Source organism: Mesocricetus auratus, unplaced genomic scaffold (assembly GCF_017639785.1).
Source record: "Mesocricetus auratus isolate SY011 unplaced genomic scaffold, BCM_Maur_2.0 Super-Scaffold_100676, whole genome shotgun sequence".
Taxonomy (NCBI): Eukaryota; Metazoa; Chordata; class Mammalia; order Rodentia; family Cricetidae; genus Mesocricetus; species Mesocricetus auratus.
The window spans coordinates 147,169,464-147,190,900 of NW_024429266.1; the positions used below are offsets into that span (position 1 = coordinate 147,169,464).

At 35.5% G+C, this 21,437-nt stretch overlaps 1 protein-coding gene across 6 annotated transcripts in view; it reads right to left on the reverse strand.

Moving 5' to 3' along the window:
• Znf638 (zinc finger protein 638) overlaps positions 1-21,437 on the reverse strand; it is a 102,085-nt gene that overhangs the window by 24,020 nt on the left and 56,628 nt on the right. For 5 of the 6 annotated variants that reach the window (XM_013114165.3, XM_013114163.3, XM_013114160.3 and 2 more), the window contains 11 exons: positions 20,385-20,423; positions 18,447-18,748; positions 16,651-16,925; positions 14,907-15,059; positions 13,034-13,156; positions 7,793-7,851; positions 7,560-7,612; positions 6,319-6,369; positions 2,351-2,419; positions 1,435-1,518; positions 817-855 (listed from right to left, as the gene is read on the reverse strand). In XM_013114165.3, coding sequence (XP_012969619.3) covers positions 817-855; positions 1,435-1,518; positions 2,351-2,419; positions 6,319-6,369; positions 7,560-7,612; positions 7,793-7,851; positions 13,034-13,156; positions 14,907-15,059; positions 16,651-16,925; positions 18,447-18,748; positions 20,385-20,423 — 1,247 coding nt within the window. The remainder of the gene's footprint in view (positions 1-816; positions 856-1,434; positions 1,519-2,350; positions 2,420-6,318; positions 6,370-7,559; positions 7,613-7,792; positions 7,852-13,033; positions 13,157-14,906; positions 15,060-16,650; positions 16,926-18,446; positions 18,749-20,384; positions 20,424-21,437) is intronic. The other variant, XM_013114162.3, reaches the window with a different exon arrangement.

Here is a 21,437-nt window from a genome sequence, read left to right on the forward strand (position 1 = left end):
CCCTTTATTGAAAATAAAGGGCATACAATATATCCCCTCCTTCTACGGCTTCTAGCTCCTTCTCACCTCCCCTCCCCTCCCATCCAGGTCTATTCCCTTTCTGTCTCTTATTAGAAAAGAGATAACCACAAAACATAGCAAAATAAAATATAGTAAGATAAAACACAAACATCACATTGAAGTTTGGACAAGGCAAATCAACAGATGGAAAAGAGCCCAAGAAAAGGCACAACACCTAATAGCTCACACATTCAGTAGTCCCATAAAAAACACTAAACTGGCCTGTCGGTGGTGGCGCATGCATTTAATCCCAAGTATCCAGCACTTGGGAAGCGGAGGCAGGCAAATCTCTGTGAGTTCAAGGCCAGCCTGGTCTACAGGAGCTGGTTCCAGGACAGCCTCTAAAGCTTCGGAGAAACCCTGCCTCAAAAATAAATAATAAACCAACCAAACAAAACAAACAAACCCTACTAAACTGAAAACGGTAATACACAGAGTACATGGTGCAGACTCAGGCAGGTCCTGCACTTCAGTCTCTGTGAATCCATATGAACTTTGCTCAGTTGATTTAAAGAGCCTTGTTGTCTGGCTTTTGAATAATAAATTTTGGTTATTCCTCATGAGAGTAAAACTTCAGAATGATACAAAAACAGAATGTATATATGAATCATAATATATTTAATTAGACCTGGGATTTGACCCCAGTATTAGAATAATCAACACATATACAAACATATAATATAACCACAAACACATCTTTTCTTAAAATTACTTTCTTTAAATGTAAAGCACAAAATAAAATTTCTACTGGCCTACCTCTAGTAGTTTCCTCAGCACTCTTTCCAGCGGCTTTTGCTGCACAAAACAGATTACTTTAATTTTCTAAGAAAACACTAATAAAATCAAACTAATGAATCTGAACTGGAATTTAAACCACCTAAGTAAAACCTCTCTTTGGAAAACAAAATATATCCCTGTGAGGCTATGTGGTTCTGCGTGTGCATGCATGCATGCATGCATGCAGGTACATGTGTACTTGTGTCATGTATATGGAAGCCAGAGAGAGATCAACATCTAGTGTCTACCTCCACTGCTTCCAAACCTTATTTTTTTGAGAAAGGGTCTCACTGACACTAAAGTATCAGCTAGGCTGGCTAACTAATGAGCTCAAGGATCTGCCTGCATTATCTGCCCCCCTATTGCCCAACCCAGTAGGTGGGATTACAAGTGTGTGCTATCCCTGGCTTTTATGTGGGTCATGTGGGAGCCAAATACAGGTTTTCATGCTTGCATACCCAACAATTTTTTAACAGAAACTGAGACATCTCCCAAGCTTCCCTTTGGGACTTTTAAAGAAAAAAGTTTCAAAATATACCTAGAATATAAACCAAGACGATCCAAAAAATAAACCACTGAGTGATAGCACATTGTTACCTGGTACAGTCACGAGTTTATTGGAGTCTTTGTTTTTGATAATCCCAGACTTTTTAGCTTCTAGAGACTTCTTTCCAGCTTTTGCTTTTAAAAGTAGAATTAAATCATTATTCTAAGATTAAGGGCCTACTCAGCATATTTTATATTAATAAATATATCAGAAATAAATAGCTCAACCTAATCTAAGTAGCAACTTATTACATATAATATTTATTTTCAGTTTTTCACAAGAAACATTAAAAGCAAATTTAAGTCGAGACATTTTTGTTGGTCTTAAAATCGTCCCAAGTTTAATTCTCATGTCAAATATAGAATTAAATATATGTATTTTGAAATTTCTTCAAAAGTTCTTTAGAATTAATCTATTAGAAAATATACTGCTAATAGGGCTGTGCTGTTTACAGTGTACAACAGTTACATTAAATAGCATTTCATTTCTTTATTAGGGAAATTAACCTGCTTTGAAGTAACAAACATCAGCTAAACTGTTTAAGCTGTGGAAGGGAGTACAGAAATGACAGTTATAATGAGAGAGAAGGAGAAAGAAAGATTAAACCATTTAAAGGGGAAAATGAAAGAGCAACCTATAAATATATTACTGTCAGACCATGCAGCTACATAGTTGTGTGTATGTATATATATTGTATATATATATATATATTGTACAGCCATAATATATATTGGTACAGAATACATACTGATACAGAAATGTATCTTTAAAGGCAAGTATTGTTAAAGACCAAAGTACCAATGAGTGACAATCCTAGAGTGTAAATTTTAAATACTAAAGACTCTACCAAATTGAAAAATGTTATCAGATACTAGAAATTATTGCTTTTAAAGCTGGCTTTCAATAATGTATTCTTTAAATTCATAAAATAAATTTAATAAGCCTCTCTCCCTCAGTTGGTCTTACCTGTTTTGATAAAAGCTTTACCTTTTGCAGCTACCGTAACCACAGATTTTACAGAACCCGCTGATTTCCCTAAATCACAAAAGCTATAGTCAAAACTGTTTTACTTAAATAGTAGCAATCTCCAAGTTACCTTATTAAAAACAATACAAGAATAACATATTTTATTCAAAACACAAAATGTTACCATATTTTGGGACATCTAGCAATGAAAAATTTTGGGGGCGGGGAGGGGAATGTAAGTGAAACTGCCCTGCCCCCAGTACCCAGACCAGCCATACATGGGAATGCACAGCAGGCACTTCCTTCCTGAGCCAAGTTGCCAAGCCTGCCTCAAAGCCCAGATACCTGACTGCCTCAAAGCCCAGATACCTGACAGAGAGTCACCTGATTCAGAGACACCAATGAGAAAAGGACATACAGCAGAGCTAGCCACCTGAGTCAATAGAACCTTGGGAGGAAGTATAAATACAGGCCTAACTTCCTTAATAAAGGGAATCCTCAGCATGCTCTGCTACTCAATGACTTCCAGTGCCTGAGTCTTCTCACCTCCTCCCCCAAAGGATATCCAAGCAGGTAACCCACAACAAGGAGAGGGCTATCGATTACTAGAAAGTAGGATTTAAGTTAAATATCTCTCTGTATGCATGAATCAACTAGAAGCTGAAATACAAGTACAAAGCTAAAACACAAAGCAATCCCATGTGTTCACTGGCTACAAAAGCAATTATGTAGAGAATCTCAATGTATGATTCCCTGGGTCACACTTGACTGAAATCCATTTAATCCATCTTACAAGGGCCACATGAAGTCTGTTCCTAGTGTCCTAGCTGATCTATTATTAGGGGGGAAAAAATCCCAGTGCCATATATATTATGGACTAGGCTTCAAAACTGTCAAACAAACTCTTGCTGGTTCCTCTTAGTTGCCCACCATAACTAAATGAGTAAGACCATATAGATGAAGTCACCACTCATCTTCAATAGAAGAAATAACAGAACTCAAGCTGGAACTGAGCTGGAAAGTTTCTCCCTTCTGGCTTGTTTCCCCAGTCTCAGAAGGTACTATGAATGCTGCTTGCAGAGAAAATGGATCAACAGTCTTAACCAGCTGTGAAAACTACAAACTGTAATAGAAACTTGACAGGCAAGATGTGCCTACAGGTGCAATAGTGGCAAGACTGTTATAAGAGTAACCAACTGTTCTTTAATTGAATTTGAGGTACTCTCCACAGGAGGAAATTCACACCTGGTACTATAACCAAGGACAAAAACTCATGGCTGAGATGGTTTTAGGGTCTAAAGGAAAGTTAAATATTGTATACCTAACATTAATATTAATATTTATACCATAGACAAACACTACTCACAGCCTTAATCAAAAAAGCCAGTCTTTGCAAAGGGTGGTGTAGTAAATGCAGAGACTCATGGCTACGGCTATACTAGGTGATGAGAATAAGCAATGATGAAATTTATAACACCACACCATTAAAGCTCACATACACACACACACACACACACACACACACACACACACACACACACACACACACACCTGTAGAAGAGACTATGCAAAGAATTTAAGAGCCAGAAGAAAGGAAGAAGAGCTGTGAAATGCTGTCTTTAGGGCATGAAAAGGCCACTGTAAACACTATACAATAGCAGCTGAGGTTGTCTCTACTGGGACTGCACAAGACTGGGCCATTCAATCGTTAGTCATGAATCAGAGAGAGATTCAAAGGACCCTATTCCATGTTGCTGAACTAATGGCTACTGATGGATTCAATCATTATCGTTAATTGTTTGCCCACAGAGAAGCCCAAGAGGCTCCAAAGAACAGACAAACTAACACAAAAGAAAAAAAAAAAACATGGATATAAGAAAGGACTTAGGCAGTGGTGGTGCATGCCTTTGATCCCAACACTCGGGAGACAGTGGCAGACAGATCTCTGTGAGTTCGAGACCAGCCTGGTCTACAAGAGCTAGTTCCAGGTCAGCCTCCAAAGGCACAGAGAAACCCTGTCTTGAAAAGAAAATTATAGTTAGCAAGAAAGTAAAGAGAAAACAGTCCAGAAAGTTTTATACAAATTAAAGCTTGGGCATTACTTAATTCTATGTATTCTCCCATGACCTGCCACAAGGTTAGTAATTGTTACAACTTTGTAATACAAGAAATTATAAGATTACAGCTATTCTTTTAAAATAAATCATATAAAAAGATCCACTAACATCCATAAAAACAGAAATAATCTACATTCACCCATTATACTCAAAGACAGGCAAAAGAGCAAAAAAACCTGCCCTTCCAATATCTGCAGTTTTACTATTCAAAGTTTTAATTACTCATAATAAACTGCCAACTGTTCAACAAGTCAGAACTAAATAGAAATTTTCAGAAAAATGAACTTCCTAAATTATAATCGTGGGTCATTCTGAGAAATGGAATGTCCAGCATATGCAGGCCATACATGCTACTTCCCATTAGTCATTAACAGCCATCTCTGTTAGACCTTTGAGGTCTCACAGTGATCCTCTTAACTCATACATCCATACAAGAAGGCATAAAGTGCTTTGTTTAAAAAATCAGGAGTATGACAGACTTCATATAACTTACTGTGCCTAATTAATAAATGAAACTTCATCACAGTCAGGTGTGGCATACCCCTTTAATCCCAGTACTCAACAGGCCAGAGACAGGCTGATCTCTTGAGTTTGAGGCCAGCTTGGTCTTCTTAAGAGTCCAAGCTATCCTAGAATACACAGTAAGACCCTGTCTCGAAATCTTAATTGTACATGTATATGTATATGTGAATACAAATTATCCACAATTTCAAACATTTACTGAATGATGTATGAATGTATCCCTGTCCATAATGTGTAACTGCTTCTCCTGACAATTTGGCACATAACTAGTCAATTCTTAGTAATTCACAAGTTTGCTATTCTGAAAGAAACTGACCCTTAGTAAGCCAGTTAAGAGATTTCTTATAATTTATAACTGTTATCATCATTGACAATTAATGTTACCACTTATATGAGAATTCTAGACATTTAAGGAAAAATGCCTAGGATTTATCCCCAGCAGTTAAGGGATGGCTAGCAGCTTATTTCCCAGCCCAGCAATCTCCATTTGTGGATCCCATAAACTTTAAATCAAACTATTAAATAAATGAAATTTCAAAGTTTCCTAAAAATGTATGACTATCTCAGAAGACAACCTTAGACTAATTTGAAAATTCCAAATCTGTCAATTACACTGGTATCTCACTTTTTAACAAAGAAGACAATTTAATATACTAATCTCTACCCTGAATATCTCTTGACATAACCTATATTTAGCAGAAGTAGGAGGGAAAGGAGAAGAGAGGAGTACACTAGGGTAAAGTGAAAAGAATCTTAATCATTATTTTAAAACCCACTACAATGAGCCAGGTATGGTGGTGCACACTTGTAATTCTAGCACTCAGGAGGTTGAGGCAGGAGGATCAGGATTCAAGGCCAGTCTTGATCCCATGGCAAATTCAACGCCCATATGGGATACATGGAATGCTGTTTCGAACAAACAAAACACTATAGCTTATAAAAATTACATGTGCATTTATCTGAACTAGAATATAAAAGAAAATAAGTCCTCAATGAAAGAGTAGAGAAACAGCTATGATATTCATTCTCAGAAACACTTCTTCGGTTACATTATTATTCTTTAATAATTAATATTAGAGCACTGTATATTAAATCCCATACTAAATGACTATAATCTGAAAGATTAATACATATATTTAAAACACTATCACATGAAATATAAGCCAATTAATTCTTCAGCAATTTAGTTAAAGACTAGAATCCTAATAAAAATGTACTTCAGGACAGGCAGTATAGCTCAATATTAGAGCACTTGCCTAGAACACACAAAGCAGTGCATTCAATCCCTAGCACTACAAGAAACAAATGGGCAATATAAAAATAACATACCTGCAAATTTGTTCACTTTGAATGTAGATGGCTTTATTCGCCCAGTTTTGGCTAAAATAATTAGAAAATGTATTTCATTAGCACATTACAAAGAACATTCAGATTTAGGTAAGAGATAACCTTGGAATAATTTTCAAAGAGCATTATATCCTCCAATCTTTCAGTCCTGAACATTATTACTTACAAAAATTCTTACATAAGTCAAAATGCACTCTTTTAGTGTTGGATGGGGGGGGTGGCTCAGTTGGTAATGTACTTGCTTTGTAAACATAGTGACATGAATTAGATTTCCAAAACTCATATAAAATTTTTGGGTATAATGACATAATCCCAGCCCTGGGAAGGCAGAGACTATGTTAACTGGTAAGCTCAGAGTAAATGAATGACACTGCCTAAAAGGAGGACAGCATTCCTGAGGATGGAGGTAGTCAGAAGACTCATAAGAACATATGTATGTATTCATACATGCTTAAAAAGCAAATATATAAATTTTCCTCCTTCTTTCATTTAATAAAATTTAACAATATTAATCTTCAGACAGGCTGGACAAATAGTTTCATTAATATTGACTGACAGTCGCTGGGTGGTAGTGGCATACACCTTTAATCCAAGCACTCGGGAGGCAGAGGCAGGCAGATCTCTGTGAGTTCGAGGTCAGCCTGGTCTACAAAGTTACACAGAGAAATCCTGTCTCAAAAAACTAAAACAGAAAAGAAAAAATATTGATTGAGAGTTGGGTGGCCTCTATTTCGACACAAAAAAGTCATCAGCCTATCGTGGTAGCAAAATTTTACCATCTTTCACCATAAGTAGTCTGATTCACTTTTTCTTTAATTATGGAAAGATAACAAAAATTTTCATATATAAGTCTCCTGTAGGCCAGATATGGTGGTACACACTTTTAATCTCAGCACTAGGAGGCAGAGGCAAGAGGACCTCTGTGAGTTTGAGGTCAGTGTAGTCTACATAGTAAGTTCCAGGACACCATGTAGAAAGATCCTGTCTGAATAAACAAAACAACAAAAACTAAAACAAACAAATAAACAAACCAAAAGGAACAGTGTCTGGGTCACCTGTTTTAAAGGTTCAGTAAATGTCTTCCTAACATTGAGCAACAAAAGATTCTGCCTCAAAACAAATAAAAAGTAAAAGGACCGGCATCTGAGGGTGTCCTCTAACTTTACAAACTGACCACACGCACACACACGCACGCATGCATGCACGCACACACGCGAACTTACCAAAAGGGGCTGAAGTAACAGTTTTAATGGTTTTTGAAGCATCTGTCTCTTTTCTGTTTAAAAAAAAAAAATTAGAAACGATTGAAATTGGTTCTAAGTTCTATAAATTTCTAAAACTAGAGTGTTTATGTACAATTTTAAAATTGTGGTGGTTAAAGATGTAGTCTTAAAAATTAAAATTTCTTAACATACATATACATTAATTTTTCATATGAAAACACAGATTCGCTTACCTTAAAGCAGATGCAGGTAACTTCTTAGAATCTGAAGGTTTCTTCTTCATTTCTTTGTTCTAAGAAGGAAATATTATTTAGGAAAAAAAATTAGCTCCAATTAAAACAGACAGTTGATACAATATAGAAAAATATATAGAATTCAACAATGAAAACATTCAAAATCTTGAAGTTTAAAAACGCATTACCCTTTTTTCTTTTCTTTTCTTTTAGTTTTTCAAGACAGGGTTTCTCCCTGTAACTACTTTGGCTGTCATAGAACTCACTCTGTAGACCAGGCTGGTCTTGAACTCACAGAGATCCAATTGACTCTGCCTCCCGAGTGCTGGGATTAAAGGTGTGTGCCACCAACACCCTGTTCATTACCCTTTTCTACTTATACTTCCTTAAATCTATGATCATGCTATGATCATTACAACAGTTGTTCTGTCCTCCCTTTCTATACACCCACATTCTTTCAACAACATAAAATGAGATGTAACTTGCTGCTCCTACTCTTAAAACTTTTCATCACACTGAAGGAAAAAAATCAGTAGTCTTATCTTTTTAGTGGAATGCACTCAAAGATCTCTAGTAGATGAAACTATGCACAGTATGAGACCATATAGCTTTTCATTACACATAAAGCTGAATGCATAAATTAGGTAAAATAAAATTAATGGTGGTAATAGAACACAATATACTGTAATTAAAGTTACATGATGTGGTCTCTCAAAACATAATATTGTCCTTTTCACTTCAAAGAAGTATTTCGTGGTTTCGTGGGCATATATAGACTGCCAATATATACCTTAAGGCAATACTTGAATAAAGTAAGAATTACTTGAACAAAAAAGTACCCTGAGTTCTTGGGAAGGTGGTGTTATGCCTTTAATCCCAGCACTCAGGAGGCAAAGGGGCAGAGTCACAGAGGAGCAGAGTCACAGTGGGGGGCATACATAGGCCAATCTCAGTGGAGTTGGAGACCAGCCTGGTCTACATAAGAACTCACCAGAGCCACATAATGAAATTCTATCTCAGAAAGTACCAGAGGGTACCATGTAAACCTCCAAAGGAGGGAAGCAACCAACAGTCCTACCCAGCTATATGATACCAATGAACTACAACAACGAACATTCTGGCACCTTAGGGTGCAGTAGTGGCATGCGTATCTTGGTGGTAACCATCAGTTCTCAAACTGAACTTAAGACCCACTTAACAAGGTGGAAACCAAGCCTAGTACTGGAAACCTAGCCAACTACTCTGTTAACATTTGTTCTTATACCCATAGATAAGTGTAGCCATCACCCCTCATGAAGGAAACTTTTTTGCAACAGACAAAAGACTGAAAACCAGAACTAATCAAAATGCAGAGTTGTGGAGATCAGTCTCAATGGATATATCTATAAAACATTCCCCCAAGGAAAAATTGTAAGAGTCAAAAGAGCAGGGAATTTGCTGTGAGATTATTTCTCTTAGTAATGTCAAGAAGCTACACCTATAAAATCTCACTAACATGACTGCCTAAACAGGGATGACACCAATAGACATGCTCAAGTGGACAGGAGAAACATCACAAAGCCTCAATCCTAGACTAAGAACTACAGGCAATTTAAGGAATGCTGGGAGTGGAAGAAACAGGCTTCTCTGGGAAGAGTACACCAACTGGTTATCCAATACCAAATGATCAGCTCTCAAACATATGAGTAACACTATATAGACTGAGAAGATTTTATTTAAGAATATTTATGTGTGTATGTGTGTGTGTGCGTGTGTACACACGTGCATGTAACTGCGATGAATAAACAAAGTGGCAATGAATTTGAGAGAGCAAGGAGTGGTATATGGAAGGGTTGAGAAGAAGGAAAGGGAAGGGAGAAATTATGTAATTGTTTTATATAATCTAAAAAACATAAAAGTACATTAACTCTCAACAGTCAACATAAAACAGAAACCAGTAGTAACTTTAGAGCCAACAATGTATACATTGTGTGTGTGTGTGTGTGCACGCGCGCACGTATGTGTGTATATGTATATAAGAACAGAAGGGTTCTTCATATCTTAGCATAATAAAAGCAGACAGTGTGGACTTGACAACACTCAACTTAAACATATGTAGTATCTATCTCAGAATTTCCCACTTAATATTTTTATACTACAGTTGAACCTGGGTAACTGAAACTGAAGAACATGAAATCCAAAATAAAGAGCCACATATAACAGACTCTTTAAGAGCTTTTATTACATATTCCAACTACTTTGGGTCAACAAAATTGTTTACTGGATAAAAGCTTATTGAACTTGTTGAACAAACTGATAACTTAAGTTTGATTCCAGAGTGAAAAGAGAGAACCAATTCCTGAAAGTTGTCCTATGACGTCCATATGTGTACCATGGCACAGATGTGCCTGAATCTATATACCCATCAGACAAATAAAACAATAAAATTTAAATTTATTATTATAAAATTTGGGGCAAGACGGCTCAGTGGTTAAAAATACTGGCTGCTCTTTTAGAGGGCCTAGATTCAATGCCCAACACCCATATGGCAGCTTACAACTGTTTTTAACTCCAGTTTCAGGTATCTGATACCCTCTTCTGACCTCCAAGGACATCAGACTTGCACATGGTGCACACATATACATATAGGCAAAACACTCATACCTATAAAATATAAATTAAAAAGTTGACCTAAAACAAAATAGTCACAAAAAAACTTGTAAAAAAAAGCATAAAATGTAAATAGTAAACTGAAGTTCTGAATAGATGTAATGTTGTAAAGTCATTAATATAAACTCAACAGTCAAATCTCAGTATTACCAGACACTCTAAATAGATTATAAACCTAATTCAATATTAAATCAAAATAGAGGCTGATGAGATGACTCAGTGGCTAAGGGAGCTTGTTGCCAACCCTGATGTCCGAGTTTGACCCTTAGGATCCAAAGTAAGAAAAGACGAAATCTCACAGCTGTCTTTAGCTTCAGTAATGTGAGTGTATGCATATACAGACACACAAAATAGATTTATCAACATCTATTTAAATAAAGAACAACAACAACAAAAAAAGAATTCTACCAGAAAGACAAGGATTATTATTAGATTTATGCAAAAGAATGATCTCAAACACATCTATAAATGTAGAACAGTTTGCACACAGGCAGCCTTTTAAATTGGTGAGGAAGGGTAGGCTAGGCAGATGTTTTGAATTCGGGTACTTACCTGTTTTTGGAAATTATACTGACTTCAACCAGATTATACTCTTTCTCTTTATATATGTTATATTATATATATAAAACATGTTACATATTTATATGTTATGCTATTATATATATTAAAATATGTTACATGCGTATTAATAACAGAACAAGAAAACAGCGAGACTGTATTTTTGGCATTGGAATAGAAATGATCTTATAGAACACAACAAGTAATCAAGTAAAATGCACAGAAGAAAATACAAATACATTCATGTATATATCAATTAAAAATACTTTTTACATTTATTTTGAGTATATGCCTATTCCAAAGAACAACTTTAACAAGTTGATTGCTTCTCTCCTTTCATCATGTGGGTTCCAGAAATTGAACTCAGGACATCATGCTTGATGGCAAGTGCCGCACATCACTGAGCCATATTACTGGTTCATTAACAGTATATGGAAAATTTAAATGTCATGTATATGCATGCAAACAACATACTGAAGACAATACATTCTAGATAGAATACAGAATACTAAATTAGTATCAAGGCTAATAAACACCTACAAATGAATGTTTTTATCTAAAGATAAAACCACTATAGAAAGTTGCATCTGGCAGCTCATGCTTATAACAGTACCAGGGAAGCTGAAGCAGAGGGATAGGAATTTGAGGTCAACCTGGGCAATACAGTGATACTCTATTCTCCAGAAAAATCAACAAAAATATCAATAGAAAAGTGGGAAAAGTTACAGGGAATTCAACAGAGAAGTTAACTTAGGTAGCTAATAATTATTTTTAAAATAATACAGCATGTCTTACTACACTTTTTTAATTGGAGAGATTAAGATGGTGCTACAAGTATACCAGTTCTACTAAATCACAAGGGTGTAAATGAATATAGCTACTGTACAGGTGATGCTTTAAAACCTACATCCTTCAGCCAACAACTGTTCTGGTGTATAAAATCAGAAATACAAAAGGAAGACCTATAAAAGTCATAAGGAGTTAACTAAAGTTTTGCTTTTGGAAATGAAAAAAAGAGGAATAATTCAAGTATCCATCCAAAAGAAGCCAGCAGGATAATCATTATAATAACACAACACAACATAGAAGTCAAAAGGAATGGGGAATGCTTCAGTTATTTTAAGGTTCAATTACTAATGACTGAGGAATATGTGCTTATAAATCTTTAAAGAAGGTGTTCCATAGCAAATAAAAAGCTAAATTACAAATATTACAAATATATATATATATATATATATATATATATATATATATATATATATATAAAACCAAAGCAAAGCTTACTGGAAATTTCTAAAGTATTCTATCTATACTTTAGAATAGCATAGAAAATGGTCTAGAAAACCTAAACTCCAACATTGATTTATTTTTTTAATGTTTCATTTTATGCATATGAGTGCTCTATCTACACGTATGCGTTTATTCAAGAAGAGGGCATGAGATCCTACTACAATTGGTTGTGAGCCACCAAGTGATTGCTGGGAATCAAATTTAGGACCTCTGGAAGAGCAGCCAGTGAGTGCTCTTAACCACGGAACCCTCTCTCCAGCCCCCAAAACACTGACTTATATTTCTAAAGAAACAAAGGCTCCAGAAAACAGAACAGATTATATTGATGTAAAGTTCAAAACTTGTAAACATAATTATGGCTTCAAAAACCAAGGAATACCTGTTTTGGTTTAAGAATTGGAACAAACGAGTTATGGGAACTCCTATAATGCTGTCAATATTATTTCTCCTTTGCAAGCCAGAAAGCATTTCAGGTTTGTTAAGTTGGTACTATTATTGACTTAGTCCATTGCTCACCATTTAGTATTATATTATACTAGTTGTGGTGGGACAGATGGATGGATGGATGGATGGATGGAGAGAGAGAGAGAGAGAGAGAGAGAGAGAGAGAGAGAGAGAGAGAGAGAGAGAGAGAGAGAGAGAGAGAGAAGTTTTTTAACCTTTTGGACTAAGATTTATGTATTTCTGCACATGACCCACACATTTAAAAAGTTAAAGTAACAAAAACATATCAATTTAATTTACCTGTGCTTTTTTCTTTCCTGGAACACATACTCTCACACTTTTTCCTTTTATTTCAAGAGGTGTTGTTTCAATGTACTTCATGACTGCAGTAACTGCTTTTCTAAACTCCATCTCCAAGTAAGCCTAAAATAAATTTTTTTGTGAATGAAAAAAAATCTGTGCTTAAAACATCCATTTTATCTATATTCAAAAATGTATGAAACATAAAGGCTGACATTAAATTACTATATAGCCAAGACTGCCCTTCAAAATTTGACCCTACTGTCCCCACATCCCAAATGCCATCTCACCTGGCTTATGGCCCTGCCTTTTAAAATGGACTTAATGATTTTCTGGGGAACAGAAAACTATGATCTCAAGAATTGGTGCTTCTTTTGGTTTGTTTTGCTAACCTATAATTTGATCTTAAGGTTGTTTCACATGTAATAAATATCTTACTTTATATTAAATTTCTATACCATTACAGGCTCATACCATGGCAGGCTCATGAAATAGGAAGAAATGGGAAGGCGTGGTTAACTGAACAACAGGAAGGTAGCCAAGATCTGGCCTAGCTTTCTTTAAGCCTGATTCTGTTTTTTTAAACTAAGGTTAGGAACTACCAAACAAATGTTAACTATTTTTACTGAAGATTCATCTGCACTGAACAAATAATTCTAAGTAATGAAAAATAAGGAATGGACTGGAGAGATGGTCCAGCAGTTAAGAGTACTGGATGCTTTTCCAGAGGATCTGGGTTCAGATCCCAGCAACTGCTGCAAGTATCATGCACACATGTGGTGTACAGACTCCATGTAGACAAAACACACATTCATTGAAAGAAATTATAGTCTTTTAGTATCCAAAGAAATCTCTAAGAAATATCCTGGGTCAGTGAAAATTTTTATCTAGTAAAAGAGACTCAGTTTTGATCTCTAGGTATCATATCTGATATGATTATCAAGATCTTTTCTTGCCAGGCAGTATTGGCGCACACCTTTAACCCAGCAGCACTCCAGAGGCAGAGGCAGAGGCAGAGGCAGAAGCAGGCGGATCTCTGTGGGCTCTTGTAGACCAAACTGGTCTACAAGAGCTAGTTACAGGACAGCCTCTAAAGCCACAGAGAAACCCTGTCTTGAAAACCACGCACTCCCCAAAAAAGATCTTTTCTTATGCCCTCCCTTCACCAAACCCGTTCATCTTCCTAGAAAGTCTTTTTCTTATATTCATTTCTTTGTCTATAGTCCAGGACATTTAATTAAAACTGCATGCATGAGCATAGGTGGAACATTTTGAGCTGAGGACCAAACCCAAAGTCTAGCAAGCACTCTATCACTGAGCAAATCCACAACTACAAAGCCCCAAATTATTTAAAGACTCTTGCTTATGAGCAACTACCATTTCTTCCCTTTGCCTTAACTCACAGTATTCTGTTACTCTCAATCTAGGGTTGGTACACAATTCATAAACTTTATTAGGAATATAGAATACATGTAAAATATATTAACTGTACAAAGGAAACCATTTATTTATATATAACTTAATTTTATAGCCAAATTCATGTTTGTTTTTACAATTTTTAAAAACAGCAATACTTTCTCATTTACATATCAATACCTACCTTCTATAGCACAATGGCAAAATACCTGTAACCCTATCACCAGCCTACAAAACCTCAAATTTTTATTATCTGACCCTTTACTGTATAAAACATGTCTATTCCCTGGACCTTGTTCATTCTTAGGAGCTGTTCATTCTGTCACAATCAAATACTGTGGAACATTTATGTTGTCAGTGAATAGTGACATTCACAGCATAAGCAACTAAGATACCAACAACATCAACACAAAAGCAACAAGTCTGCCTGAATTTTCACAAATGACTGATGACTTACCTCATTTCTACAAGGAACAAGAAGGACATCGCTAATGTTCCCAAATGGCTGGAATGTTTTTCTAATATCTTCTTCAGTAAAGCCATCCTCTGGCAGTTCAGATACAAGAAGAATTGAATTGGAACTCAAAGACTGATCTTTCCGAAGTCGAATCTGGAATGAAAGAAAATTAAAAAGAAAACACAAAAGATACAAGGTACAGTAATCACAACTCCACATATAATCTCTACTAATCATCTTATTATCTTTATGGATCTCTTACAAACATTGTAGCTTTGTTCATTCTACATTCCAGTAATTCAAGGGCTGGGACCCATGCATGCCAGGTGTGGTGGTACACATTTCTAATGCCAGCACTTGAGAGGGTGAGGATTATCAAAGTTTAAGACCAACCTGGGCATTATAGCAACATGCTGTCTTTTAAAAGAAAAATGCAGGGAAAACTGCTTGCCTGTACTGCCCTAAGACTCGGCCAATGCGGCAGAGCAGATACCTATGAGCTAGAGGATAATGAGCTTGTGTTCTTTCTGAAAGACTAAAGCCCAGAAAGGTGAGCAAGTCATCATATGTAACTCATAATAAAAAGTATTTATTGTTCGAAGTTTATTTTAAAAAAATGAAGTAAGAAACAAGACAGAGTGGTGTATATTTTAATCTTGAGTACTGAGGAGGTAGAGGCAGGCAGATCCCTGTGAGTTCCAGGACAGCCTGGTCTACATAGTGAGTTCCAGAACAGTCAGATTACATAGTAAGACTCTGTCTCAAAACAAACAGAAACAAAAAAATGGGAATGAGGCATATTATACATAATATATACAGTGTATATAATATGAGTACACATTACTATAATACAAAATTTACCAAAATAAACTAAAAAAGGAAATCTTTTTGAAAATTCTGTCAACAGAAGTCCTGACACAAAATCTTAGCAGTTTAATTAAAAATTTTCCCTACACTCAATATATGTTCCTAATGATCTCAAACTTTAATATCTGCATATTTATTATTTTAAGGTTAACCATTAAATATAGTATTTTAGAACAAAGAATATAATTTTTGAAAGTCTTCAATATATTTGAACAATTTCAGAAGTACATATTACAACACCACAAAAATATTAGGCCAATTGGAGTTATTATGACAGTTTAGGAGCTGTTACTTACCAATAATTCAACTAAATATAGAGTATCTCAATATATTAAAAAATAGGTTATAATTAAAATATATAATCCAGTAAAACAGGACTAAAAAACAAACTACACTACTACACAGAAAGTATAGACAGAAATTATCAATTCTCATATTTCTAGTTGATAAAAATTACTAAGACTCATTAATGCTGGTTACACTCATTTCACTAACAAAAAGCTTCATCAATATATCACAGCATATGTTTTTGTTCTGAGATAGTGTCTGTAGCAAGCCTCCTGCTTCAGCCTGCCTCACTACACTAAAGGAGCATAGTACTATTCTGACTATAACTTTTTTTGGCACATCAAACACTAAACATCGGGCATTCCTAAACTACATGAAACACTAAGCATCTGACATTCCTAACCAATACTGAATTATTAGGCTTTTATTATTCATAAGAAAACAATCATCTCACATCATAGTAATTTAACAAATATTTATTTCAAATTTATTGGAAATGTGCCTCCAAAGACCCAATTTTATTTTCTGCTTGTTTGTCATAGTAGTAAATGCAGGTACACTTGCGCTAATCCACAAAAGAATTACTGACCTTCCTCTGGATAAAAGCACCTTTACCAGATGCCGGTTTATTTTCTGGTAAGTTGTCATCTTCAAGATTCTTAACCTTGTGAGCAGCATGTTCTCCTAAATGTGAGTCACTCTTTATAGAGCTTACAGATTTCACTGATGGCTTTGCTCCACTGGCAAGTTTAGGCTTTTGGGCTGGTAAGAGTCCTTTATCAACTGCTTCAATGTTTTTCTGTTTATTAACTTCTGCCCCATGTACAGAACGTTGTCCTCCATCTTCTACTGCCTTTTTCTTATCTGGTTAAAAAAACATATATACATATGTACAAATTAAAAAGAAGTAAAAGGCATATAGCACTCTTATGACAATCCAGTCCTGTTGTCTCATTTCTTTGGATTTTATTTCTAAGAGTATATTAACTATTTATTCAAGCATTTATTAAGCAAATATTTATTTAATGAAAAATTATTTTACAAGACTGTTCATAAAACCATACAATCTAGTAAATTTTTTAAAAGAATCATTTCAAGACACTAAGAGTAACATAAGTAAGATTACAGAGCCATTCTCTCAAGCTTAGTAGGGAATACACACACTACATATATGCTTGCACACAGGCACACAGTTCTCAATCTTCAACTGTTCATTCTTCAAGCTCTATACACAGCAGTTCCTTTGTTCAGTGAGTTTTCCTTATGTCTACAGTTCTCAAATTTTTTGATGTAGAGTCTCTTGACAAACTCAGGAGACCAGAGTTTATTTTTTGTTATATTCTTTTTATTTAACACATCAGATGTTAAAATAGAATTTTAAAAAGAGTAAATCATTTGATAATCAACTTGCATTTTTATAAAAGTTACTATTTCTGAAAAGGATAAATGAGTAGTATCACTCCACAATTTTCCAAATATGTTAACACAAAACTTGAAAGACACCTATCCCTGCTTTTTTATAAATTCCTGCTTTTGTACCCATTATGTATGGCAGATACACAATTTTGGTTCAAAGTACAAGGAAAGTCAACTAGAATATAGATAAGTTCTTGGAGAAGGAAAAGACCTCTCACAACACTGAAAAGACCTTGTGGAACGGTAGGGGGGGACTTAAGGTTTTGGACTATACTGTGCTTACACTTTTTAGTTATTTCCATTCAACTTCTTAAAATATATTGAATATAACTGAAGATATATTCAAGGTACTACCTTAACATGAACAAGGGTTTCTTTCATTATAGGCTATGTGTGTATGTATACATGTACATATGTATTTTAATAAATAGGATTTTAGAAAATTATTAATAGATAATTATCCAAAATATAAGATTGGCCTCAAACTTACTACATGTAGCAGAGAATAATCTTGAGATCTTGATCCTCCACCTAAGCCTCCCAATTTTCTGGAATTACAAGTGTGTACCACCATGATTTATCTTAGGTCCTTGGTATGTATGTATGTATTTATGTATGTATATATGCATGCATGCATGTATTTATTTATTGTTTCTTTTTTTTTTTTTGAGGCAGGTTTCTCTGTATAGTTCTGGCCATTCTGGAACATACTCTGTAGACCAGGCTGGCCTTGAACTCGGAGATCCACCTGCCTCTACTTCCCTAATACTAGGATTAAACGCATGCACTACCACCACCCAACCTGGTGTTTGAGTTTTAAAATGGATGCAGATGAACTAAACTTTCCATACATCTTGCCAACTTTCAAGTGTGAGCCAATTTCATAAAGCAACTTTAAAATTTAATAAAATACAACAGTTCATTTCCAGAATTCCAAACAAAGTGATAGCATCAGGATCATTAGTGTACCTGATCTCACTGATCTTCTTGAGGTTCTTTCAGGGCTAACTGACCGGTAGGACTTTGGGCTTCTTCTAACGAGGTTTCGACTTCGATGTGGAGAACGGGATCTGGATCTGGATCTGTATTTAGAAATGAAACGATGACAAATTCTTGGACTTCGACTCCTTGGTCTATAGCTGTAACGCGCTGGACTTCGAGATCGATGGTATCTGTGACTTGAGCTTGATCTCCTAGAATGCCTGGGACTGGGGGAATGAGAATGAGAACGTCTTCTTGGAGTTTCATTTTCTTTCCTATTGCTCTCATTTCTACAGAGGAAAACAAAAACAAGACTCAGCAACTCAATGTATATTTAACTATATTAAATATCAAAAGTAGCTTTTTAACAAACATTCGTTTTCAATACTTATTATTTGTGAGTCTGAACGAGTGTGCATGTGTGTTCCGGTGTCCATGGAGATACCAGATCTTTAGAACTGGGATTATACATTGTTGTGAACCACCCACATGAGTGCTAGGAACTGAATTCAGGTCCTGGATAAGAACATAAGTGTTATTCACCACTGAGCGATCTCTCCAGACCTCTCATTGTATTTTCTGTTTGTTTGCTTGCTTGCCTTTGAGAGACAAATTCTTAGTATGTAGCCCACCCATGATAACTCTGAACTTGTGACAATTCTTAATCTCAGTCTCCTAAACACTGGGATTATAAGTTATGAACTACCATTAGTAATAGTTTATTTAAAAGCTAGCAAACCAGTTCAGTGAAAAGAGATGCTTTGCGAGATGACCTGACAACCTGAGTTTGATCCCCAGATCCTACAAGGTTGCAGAAAACCAACTCTGGAAAGCTGTCCTCTGACATCCACAGGCACCATGGCATATGTCATGGCATATGTCATATACGCGTGTGCCTATGACCAACACACACAAAATAAGTGAAAGAGTGAATGAAAAATGTATCTATTCTTATGAGTACAGAATAAGTAATCTGAACAGATGATTAGCCTTCAGTCTGCTAAGAACCCTCTTCTTTCTAGTTTACATTAGAGTATTTTTATCTACTTTTTATGTTTTTCTCTGTATCAATTATTTTGCAATTATTATAAGTTATGTAAAGAAATTAGGAATTTGTTTTTGTCAAAATACGGTTTCACTATGCAGCCCTGTCTTTTCTGGAACTCACTCTGTAGACCAGGCTGGTCTTGAACTCACAGAGATCCACCTGCTTTTGTATCCCAAGTACAAGGTTAAAGGTGTGTGTTACCACCACCTGGCTGGAAATTATTTATATAAACTGTCTTTCAATGAATTTTCCCTGAAAGATTATGCCATCTAAACATACTTCACACTGAATTGTGTACACCTATGTGCAGACCCCAAAGGAACTGAGAACTAAGTAAGACAATCTCAGTATTCAAGTTATTTACATATTTATAATTAAGTACCCACCAATACAAAATGATAACAGGATCAGAATAAAATATTAAGACTAAAGAAAGCCCATAAAAGAATACACATTTAAACTGGAATAAAAAGACTCATCATTTTTTCATTTTGCCAACTGTTTAAAAATAAACACAATAACAGGGTGTAGACACACACACACCCTACCTTTAATCCTAGCACTTGAGAGACAGAGGTACACACACACACACACACACACACACACACACACACGCACGCACGCACGCACGCACGCACGCACGCACGCACGCACGCACTCTACCTTTAATCCTAGCACTTGAGAGACAGAGGTAGGTGGATCTCTCTGAGTTCAAGACCAGCCTGTTCTACATACAGAGCTCTAAGCTAGCCAGGATTCTGTCTACAACAAAACCATGATAAAAACAGGACAATTCAAAAAATAACTTCTAAAAATTTTATTGTTTACTTTTAAAAGGAAATAACGTTGTAGTAACTAATACTATTAAAAAATATTACCTTCTGGATGGGAGGATCTCAGGGTTCCAATCAGGGTATCTATTTAAAACATAAACACTATTAATGATAGTTCAAGCAATATAATATTTTATTCATTTAATTACAATCAATTACTCTTTACCTGAAATGTGTCAGAACTGCTCAAACTTAAGTTTATATATAATTTAAGAAGTTAAAAATATGGCCAGGTGGTGGCAATACACACTTTTAATCCCAGCACTCAGGAAACAGAGGCAGGCAGATCTCTGTAAATTGCAGGGTAGCTTTGTGTACAGAGTAAGTTCCAGGATAGCCAGAGCTATACAGAGAAACCCTGGCACAAAAAAAATTTTTTTAAGTTGAAATATGATTTTTTTGAGAATAACACTTTTATTTTTGAGAATAACATCTGATTAAGGTATCACACTAGTAGAAACATCAGAAAAACATTCAGCATGATCTCAATTTTTTAAAGTAAAATAAATAGTATACCAAGTTTTTTAAGATATAAAATATTAGTCTAGGTAGGGATAAACAAAGAATATAAAAGAGAGATGCTAGACATGGTGGTTCGTAGCTGCTTTCCCAGTACTTGGGAGGTGAAAAAAGGATAGAGTTCAAGGTCATCTTCATCTACATTAGCATTTCTCTTTTCTTCTTTCTTTCTTTTTTTCTTAAGACAGAGCTTCTCTGTGAAGCTTTGGCTGTCCTGGAACTAGTTCTATAGACCAGACTGGCCTCGAACTCAGAGATCCACCTATCTCTGCCTACAGAGTGCTGGAATTAAAGGCGGGCACCACCACTGCTCACACATTAGCATTTCTTAACCTGTATGACGAGATCCCTTTGCAGGTGAATGACCCTTTCACAGGGTCGGTCACATATTAAATATATATATTACAATTCATCACAACAGCAAAATTACAGTTACAAAGAAGCAACGAAAATAATTTTGTTGTTGGGGATCACCACAACATGAGGAATGCATTAGAGGGTTGCAACATTAGGAGGTTGAGAATCACTGATCTACATGATCTGGCTGAGAAGATAGTTCAGCCTGTAAAGAACTTGTTA